This window comes from Aedes albopictus, chromosome 1 (assembly GCF_035046485.1).
Source record: "Aedes albopictus strain Foshan chromosome 1, AalbF5, whole genome shotgun sequence".
Classification (NCBI taxonomy): domain Eukaryota; kingdom Metazoa; phylum Arthropoda; class Insecta; order Diptera; family Culicidae; genus Aedes; species Aedes albopictus.
In genome coordinates, this window is record NC_085136.1 from 679,520 (window position 1) to 688,225 (window position 8,706).

The following is an 8,706-nucleotide window of genomic DNA, read 5'->3' on the forward strand; positions in this document are numbered from 1 at the left end:
GTGTACACTTCTAGCAATGGGCTGTTCTCTTTTCCTCGATAGCACAAACCGAAAGACAATGTACCTTTTACGTATCGCAACACACGACGCAGATGCACCCAATGTTCTTCATTCGGACACACTTGAAATTGGCTGAAGAAGTTCGCTGCGACAGCCAAGTCTGGCCGGCTCGTTAAAGCGACGTACACTAAGCAGCCAACAAATTTCCTATATGGCTTCGAGATCCTCTTCGATTCTTCCCCTTTTGGAAGCTTCAACTTGTTCTCGATCGGTGTCGACACTGGGCGGCAATTTTGCATTTCGAACCGTATCAGTAGACTTTCGAGATATCGCTGCTGACTGATACATAGAACTTTTTTCTTCAGATCACGATCAATTTTCATCCCCAAGAAATGTTTCACTGCTCCTTGATCACTCATTTCGAATTCTCGGGCGAGACATTGTTTGATCGTGCACACTAATTTTTCAGACGGACTCACAATAAGAATATCGTCCACATATAAAACGATTATCACTTGCTGCTTTCCGCTTCCTCGGTAGTACAAACACAGATCGTTTGAACTTCGGGTGAATCCAAGCCGTTCGATGAAGCCGTTGAACCGTATGTTCCATGACCTTGAAGCCTGCTTCAATCCATATAGCGACTTGTGCAAGCGGCAAACAAGGCCCTTCTCCTGCGAAATCCTTCCGGCTGGATAATAAAAATTTCTTCGGAAAGGTCACCGTTTAGAAAGGCCGTTTCTACATCCATTTGATGGACGGCCATCCCTTCTTGATAGGCCAAAGCAAGTACAGAACGAAGAGTATCCATGCGAGCTACAGGAGATTAGGTTTCAGAAAAATCGAACCCTGGTTTTTGACTGAAACCTCTCGCTACTAAGTGAGCTTTGTATCGGGCGGCTGATCATTCTCGGATGGTTTTAGCTTAAAAATCCACTTGTAAGATATTGCATTTCTTCCGGCTGGCAACTCTGCTAAGGTCCATGTACCGTTCTTCTGTAGAGCGTTCGTTTCCTCCTGCATAGCCTTCTGCCACAAACACCAATCCTCTGGCTTCTGCATCTCCGTCAACGAATCTGACAAGTTCTCCACACGATAGGGCATTCAATGCGAAATTCGCATCCACTTCATAATCTCGGTGCCACCGTGGCGCACTGCGTACTCGAACCGGACGGCCGCTAACAGTACTGGTTTCTGCAGATTCTTCACTGGTGGTCGCTTCTTCTTCCCTAAAACTTGCGAACTGTTCTTCCTCTTGTTCTACTGCATCGGACTGCACTTCATCGTCTACAGTTTCAACGGAGCCGGACTGCTGATTGTTCGATTGGGATTCACATTCTTCATTTCGTACACAAATCACTGGATTATAGTTCTTCACTTTCTGCGGGACAGACTGTGGCAGCATCTCTGGCAGCACCACAAAATCCACATCGTGTGCTACAACAATCACCCTTTTCTTCGGATTCCAGACCCGATAGCCACTCGGTGAGTAGCCAACGAATAAATACACCTTTCCAAGCTTTAACCTCCAGTTTCCGGCGAGTCTCTTTCGGTATATGGACATATGCTGCTCGATATGCTGTACATTCAAATGTGCGCAGCTTGGAGACATTCGGGCGCTTCCCCTCCCAAATCTCGAACGGGGTTACACACAAATCATTCGCGTTAGTTGGACATCTGTTAATTAGATACACTGCGGTTTGCACTGCTTGTACCCAAAACTTCTTACTGATCCTCGCATCCTCCAACATAGCACGCGCACGCTCAACAACGGTACGGTTGAGTCTTTCACTTGTCCCGCAAACTTTTGCGGGTTTTAGCGACTTTTTTGCAAGCTTTTTTGGGCTTTTTTGAGGTTTTTTGCTAGGTTTTTTGCTTGGTTTTTTGACTTGGCAAAACTAGTGTCGCTCCCCCTGATTTCAACTTATTTTCGGACGAGATTCTGATTATGAAGTAATCTGGATACCCCTAAAGAACCCAATTCAGCTAAAAATGTTTATTGGGTTAAGGTGAAACATCAAGAAATCCCATTGCAATCTATCTATATAAAAATGCAGTGGCATACGTGGGACCGCGCATAACTTGCGAACGAAATATCCGATTTTTGACGTCTTAGTTTTGTTCTGTTAGTTTTCACCCAAGGAAGGTTTATGAGGCAAAAAACATGGAAAAACTGAGAGTTTTTGAAAATTGATCTTCCATACATTTTGACCTGGGACTTGGTCTTGATGATATTATGATGATGATATTGTTCTACCATCTATTGTAGCAAGGCAGCTGCCTATAGCACTGGAATAATTTGAAAAGCGATTTGATCAAGATTGTGCTGTTGTTAGTGGTCAGTCATTCTCGTGTATGAAGGACCAAAGAGGGTTGTGCGGACCCGCTAGCAGAGACACTTGCGCGAAACCCGCGTCAGGGGAAAAGAATCTCCTTCCAGAAGAAAGTTCTCACGAACAACTGCAAAATCAAGCCCTCGATTGACAGAATACTCCCAATAGATGGGGTCGAAGAACCCGCCCTCAATCCACGAAATGTTAACAACAAGGAGGAGGCAGTTCCAAGCTCCTGTCCAAATCGCTTCAATCGGGTGCCCTGATGGTCCCTCCCTTTCCCAATATATGATGAGATATGTATATGTAATGTATGTGAGTGTGTGTTGTGTATTTTTTGTTAAACATTTGTATGTAAAACAATCATACTCATGATTAATAAGCATTTATAAAATATGCGAAACATTTACCTGATTACTCCTGAAATAAAATGTGGATTAGTAACAGAACATTAAAAAAGCACATCAAATCTCGATCCTGAAATGTCTGCTTACCACAGATCGGCCACTTTAGGCATGAAAACATTAACAAGATCGAAATTTGATGTGGTGGTAGATCTTACGCCGCAACGCACCATTGTAAGGTGATCTACCCACGTTACGGGGCTTTGACCTGGGACTTGGTCTTGACCAGAAACTGGAAACGTAAAAAAACGCAGTAGGCAAGACAAAGTTTGCCAGGTGCAGCTAGTTTTTCATACAAACTTTAGAGGCACAAATCTGACGAACAAAACATCGATCCAAGTCGCACTTGTTTTTCCTGGCTCTGCTCATTTGCAAACATAGGCAGCTTTTACAAATCTTGAGCATTTTTTACGCATTGAAAACACCTCTTGAAAACGTGAGTAGGGGACCAAGTCGGCTATTGTGGCAGCCATGTTTGTACTCTCTGAAGTTTCTCCTTAAAGTGCCCCACACAATGCATACGTTTGCGTGTGCGTGACAGTAGTTTGACACATTTCCCATGGGGAAACTGTAAAAAAAAACGCAAACCTCGACGGAACGGACGCTATGTGCTCCAGGCTTAAGGCGAAACTGGATCCATTTCCTTACTTTTCGATTTTTTATTAAATAACGAAGCAATATTTTCAAAATCGGTTTTCGTACACATGTAGAGTATGAATCAAGGTATCCCCTGGGTTTTTTTCGTGGTGGAAAATGTTTTTCGTTTTTTTCAAAAACCATTTTTGAATAAAATTTCACAAAAAAATGGTTTTTGCAAAAATGGAAAACTTTTTCCACCACAAAAAAATGCAGAAAATACCTTGATCCATGCTCTACATGTGTACGAAAACCGATTTTGAAAATATTGCTTCGTTATTTAATAAAAAATCAAAAACCAAAAAAATGAGGAAATGCTTCCAGTTTCGCCTTAAGCTACTTCAGTGAGTAGATTTGAACAAGCGTGCTTAGTCCGGGCGCTTCCGCTCCGCTCAATTTCGCTCTGTGCTTTTTGTTCAGTGTAGGTGTTGACTGATACAAGCTTGACAGTTTAGTTTACGTTGTCGAGGGAGGAACGAAAAGAAAATAATGCTTCTTCGGTAAATAGTTCATATTTTTACCCTTTTTTCCCATATAAAAGTGATAATATCCTTCTTTTAGGCATATCATTCCCACCAACAACGATGTGGAAGAGATTTACATCGTCAAGCAGGAAGATGCGCCGGCCGGCCCGAACAGTAATCCACTGGCTGCAGGGGGAGCATCCGGCAGCAGCAATCAACCGCTGCTTTTGTACGAAAACGAAGACATCGAAATCAAGGATGAACCGCTGAGTGTGCACGGAAGCGACGACGAGGAGTATGAAGACGAAAAATACGAACCGCCGACGCCGTTCCTACATGCAATTCCCCTGGAGGTCAAACTGGTGGAAGATTTGCCGAAAAAGCTGGAAGCTGCTGCCATCAAGAAGGAACCGGTGGATGCTGTTACAGCAGCCGCTGCTGCTGCTGCTGCTGTTGCTCTGACGGAAGTGCAGCCTCAGAGACCGAAAGTTACGCCGCCGGAGAAAACGGACTCGAAGGATTCGGTAGAATTGACGCTGCGGGAGAAGGTGAAAAAAGAGGAGGACGTGAGCTCGGATGACGACTGGGGCGACGACGATTGTGAGCCGCTGGCCAAACAGGTAAGGCAGTATCTGTCCCTTAAGGCATTTGAAATTCCAAAATTTTGGAAAATTTGGAAACAGTATTAGTTGAAACTTGTGCAATTGTTAAATTATCTAATTCTAATATCTAATTTAACTCGTTTCTCCCAGGTGGAAAAGGCAAAATGCCTTCCGAACGCAAAAGCCAGCAAACATCGTTTCGATTCGGATTACAGCATGTCCTCGCTGGACGATGACGACGACTATAGTCCACCGCAAGAGGTTCCGAAGGAAAAGAAGCGGCGTGGAAGACTTCCCAAGAAGCTTGTTAAAGAAGACGAGGGTTCCGATGGGGAAAATGACATCAAGTGCTACGTTTGCGTAGCGGAGCAAAAGGACCGGTCCGCATTGCAGAAGCATTTAAAGGACAAACACAAGAAAATGCTGCCATTCAATTGTAACATTTGTACGTCGCGAAAGATTACCAAACTGAAGGATTTGAACTTTCACTTCCGGCAGCACGACGAGACTCGAAGGCACAAGTGCGTTTATTGCGCGGCGCGGTTCGAATCCGCACAAGCCCAGGCCAGTCATATGCGACGGATGCACAGCAAAAAGTACGACGAGGACATGGAGAAGCATCGACGGTTCTTGTGCCGGTTCTGCGATAAGAAGTTTACGAAGAAGCATGACCACGAGGCGCACGAGAAGCGCCATCTGAAGGAGAGTTCCAACGATCCGGATTTTATGAAGCGAGAGTTGAAGTGCTACATTTGCAATGATTTTGTGGGGAACACGAGAGATGAATTGTATGCCCATGTCCCATTTCACGATAAGGAGTGGCTTCCGTATTACTGTAAAATGTGCGATAATATGAAAATCACGACGGGTCGGGTCTTATCCGAGCATTTGCGCCAGCATCAGGAAGGGCTTGCGGTGAAGTGTGTCTATTGTGAAAGGCGTTTTGCTACGTTAGCGAATTGCCAGGCTCACGAAAGAACTCACGCTGCCGAGAAAGAGGCAGATGAGATCGCTGATGCTGAAAAGATGACCGAAGCCTACGATGCCAAAGTGGTCATCGAGAACGGAATCAAGCGGTTCCAATGCGAAAAGTGTGATAGATCATACACGTTGTTCAGCAGCTTAAGGAAGCATCAAAATCTACACACCAAAAGTAATGCTTTTATTTGCAAAACGTGCGGTCGAGCGTTCGTGAAGGCATCAACATTGGCACTTCATGAGCGTCGGAACCACGACGAAGGCGCCAGATACAATTGCGAGGGCTGTGGGAAGACTTTCCGTACCATAGGACACCTGTTAGATCATAGAACTCGGACCCAGCACTTTGCCGGAAAGCCTCATATTTGTGAAGGTTGTACGACCACCTTCCGAGAGGTGGAAGAACTCGAAGAGCATCAGAAAACATGCACCGAAGTAGAAGCCAATCGAGCATGCTTCTGCGGGCTTTGCGCCAACGATTTCCCATCCCTAGCACTAGCCCTGGAACACGTTAAGTCCAACCACGAAGCGGAAATACCGGAAACTAAGTGCCGGTACTGTGACCTCACGTTCCGCGATGCTGAGAAGATTGTGGAGCACGAGTTCCGGCACACACTGCCGGGCATAATGTCCTGCACGATGTGCAACAGGATCTTCAAACATTTGAAAAATCTGCAGTGCCACGTGAAAAATCACGGAAAAGCGGCCATCCCTTTCATGTGCGACATCTGCGGAAAGACGTTCACTCAGAAGGGAACGCTGACGATTCATACGCGTCTGCATACCGGTATGTATAATTTGGACAGTTTCGTGATGAATTTCTGCATACACTTTTCTACTTTATTCGTAGGTGAACGTCCGTACATTTGCCAGCTTTGTCAGAAGGGTTTCGTGGACAAAAATGAAATGCGACGCCATTACAACATGCATTTTAACGCCCAGAGCAAGTTGTACATTCCGAATGCGGATCAGATTGCCGCACCGGTCGACGTCGGCATGCAGGGCAAAAAGTACAAGCAGTACGCCTGCAAGATCTGTGGTCGTCAGTTGACCACTTCGACCGCCTTGGCCAAGCACATTACCACTCATACCGGTAAGTTTCGGTCAAAAGTACCTGTTGCTTGAGTTGAAATTGAAATATCTCATCACGCCATCTTTTTTAGGTGAAAAGAAATACCAATGTGACTTCTGCGACAAACGTTTTGCGCAGGGAGGCCAACTGACTGTCCATCGGCGGATCCATACCGGTGAGCGTCCCTTCGCCTGCGAAACGTGTGGCCAACGGTTCGTCGGTGGTAGCAATTACAAAAGGCACGTCAAGCAGCGCATGTGTAAGCCAATGGCCGTGGCTGAGGTGGCCGCTGCACAACAACTGGCAGCTGCAGCGGCAGCGGGGGCTTCCGTTTTGCCGGCACAGTCGGTCATTATTGAAACGATGTCCGTCGTCAGTGAGGACCAGGACTACTCGGCGCTGTAGGCGCAGAAAGGGTATTCAAAGTAGGAAAGTTTATTACAATCAAGTTCTAAAGTTACAAGATTCATTGGATGTTGGACATCGTCAGATGTATGGTAGGTAACATAAGCTCACCCATGACTAAACTCGTAATACCAAATGACCATGAGGGTAAATGGCCAACGGTGTTTCAAGCTGAAATTCAAGCTATTTTGGAAAGTATTGTCACCTGTCTTAAACATATAGACATGCAAATATCTGTATATTTTCAGACTGTTCAGTTATTTCAAGCTAGTTTGGGAATTAATTACTTTACCGAAAGACTTGTCTGCAAAGAATATTGTAGATATTCTAGATATCAGGTCATTGTAGAATTGTAGGCAATGAAATATCCGACCAACTAGCTAGGGAAATGTCTTCAAATGCCTTTCATGGGCCAGAATCTTTCCATAAAGTATCATCAAGTCTATCGATCGTTATATAACGTCGAATTTCTATTACTTCGAAGCACAAAAACAAGCATCGTTTTAATCCATGGCCCATCGTCTTCACAGCATACCCATGGAAAAGAGAATTTCCTGGAAGAAAGGAGTAGAATCCACAGGGCGGCAGAGCTAAACGGATACGACACAACATTTGTGGATACAACTCTCCTGAAACACAAGAACGGAAGAAACACAGAAGGCGAAAACATTACAACTCGAATAAGAAGAAGTCCGGAGGTTCAGCCTGCCTTTCTATCCCATATTGACGAATTTGATTCAGAACACTCTGAAGCATCATGGAGCTCACGTTGTGTACAAAAGCCATTTTGCAGGATTAAGTTGTGCAATCTTAGGGATAAGATTTCGACCGGAAAAAGATCAGCAATCTACCAAATTCGGACAAATTAGCTGAGAATGGAAAGTTTGCCTGCGTGAACATAAAAGTGTGGCGGAGAATGGCAGGCCGAACGAATCAAATGTAGCAGTACATTCTTTGACTGAAGAACACACAGTTTCAGTTAGTTGATTGGGAACAAGCAAACCTGTTGAAAATGTAAGGAAAACACCACATCTGAATCAGCCACCGGCCGGCTAAAAGGTAAAGGTAAAAAGGTAAAAACCCTTTAAATCGTTTGTAAGAACAATGCGTGTTGTGTCCGTTCTCGTATCGTGTCCCGTGGGTGTATCGAGCCCATAGGTTTCCAAACTTTCAGTTTCAGTTGTGCGTCCTCCTTTTCCAGCAGACTTACTTTTCGCAACCCACCAGGAAAAATAGAGATAAAATAACCAGCTTTAAATTTCGCTGCCTACAAGGTTGCAACCATTCATTTGCAAAGATTTACATTCATTTGCTATTATCTCAGTTCAGAAGCATGCTATCGAAAAACAATGTATGGATGAATTTAACCTTGTAGTTTTATCTGAAAGTTTGCCGAATAACGTTGGGGTCGCACACGCATTCCAAAGTCGTGAGCGAGCTGGGAAGGCAACTTTCCACAGCGTGAATGAAATTTACATTCACCGCGTGAAGAGTTGCCTTCACAGCTCGCTCACGACTTTGGTATACGTTTGCGACCCCAACGTTATTCGGCAAACTTTCAGATAAAACTACAAGGTTAAATTCATCCATACATTGTTTTTCGATAGCATGCTTCTGAACTGAGATAATAGCAAATGAATGTAAATCTTTGCAAATGAATGGTCGCAACCTTGGCTGCCTATTGCACTTGTTTGAACGTTGGCAATGTGATAGCAGTTGTAATTTCGAACACATTTCAATCTACTCTATGGTGGGTTTTTGTTAGTTGCTTTACCTACTAAATTTGATGTGGTGACTGCTAATGGATCTAGT

General features: G+C 44.5%; 1 protein-coding gene across 2 annotated transcripts; it reads left to right on the forward strand.

Moving 5' to 3' along the window:
* Nucleotides 1–3,801: 3,801 nt before the first annotated feature.
* LOC109412877 (zinc finger protein 420) lies at nt 3,802–7,869 on the forward strand. Of its 2 annotated transcripts, XR_009995694.1 has the most exons (6): nt 3,802–3,873; nt 3,935–4,457; nt 4,590–6,204; nt 6,268–6,510; nt 6,581–6,986; nt 7,425–7,869. XR_009995694.1 is itself a non-coding variant. In XM_019686522.3 (5 exons), exons 1-5 carry the CDS (start codon nt 3,863–3,865, stop codon nt 6,892–6,894), a joined length of 2,706 nt encoding a protein of 901 aa, XP_019542067.3. In that variant the 5' UTR covers nt 3,802–3,862; the 3' UTR covers nt 6,895–7,869. The 2 variants fall into 2 exon arrangements, 1 of the variants encoding a protein (XP_019542067.3); XM_019686522.3 differs by having other exon boundaries at nt 6,581–7,869.
* Nucleotides 7,870–8,706: the final 837 nt, after the last annotated feature.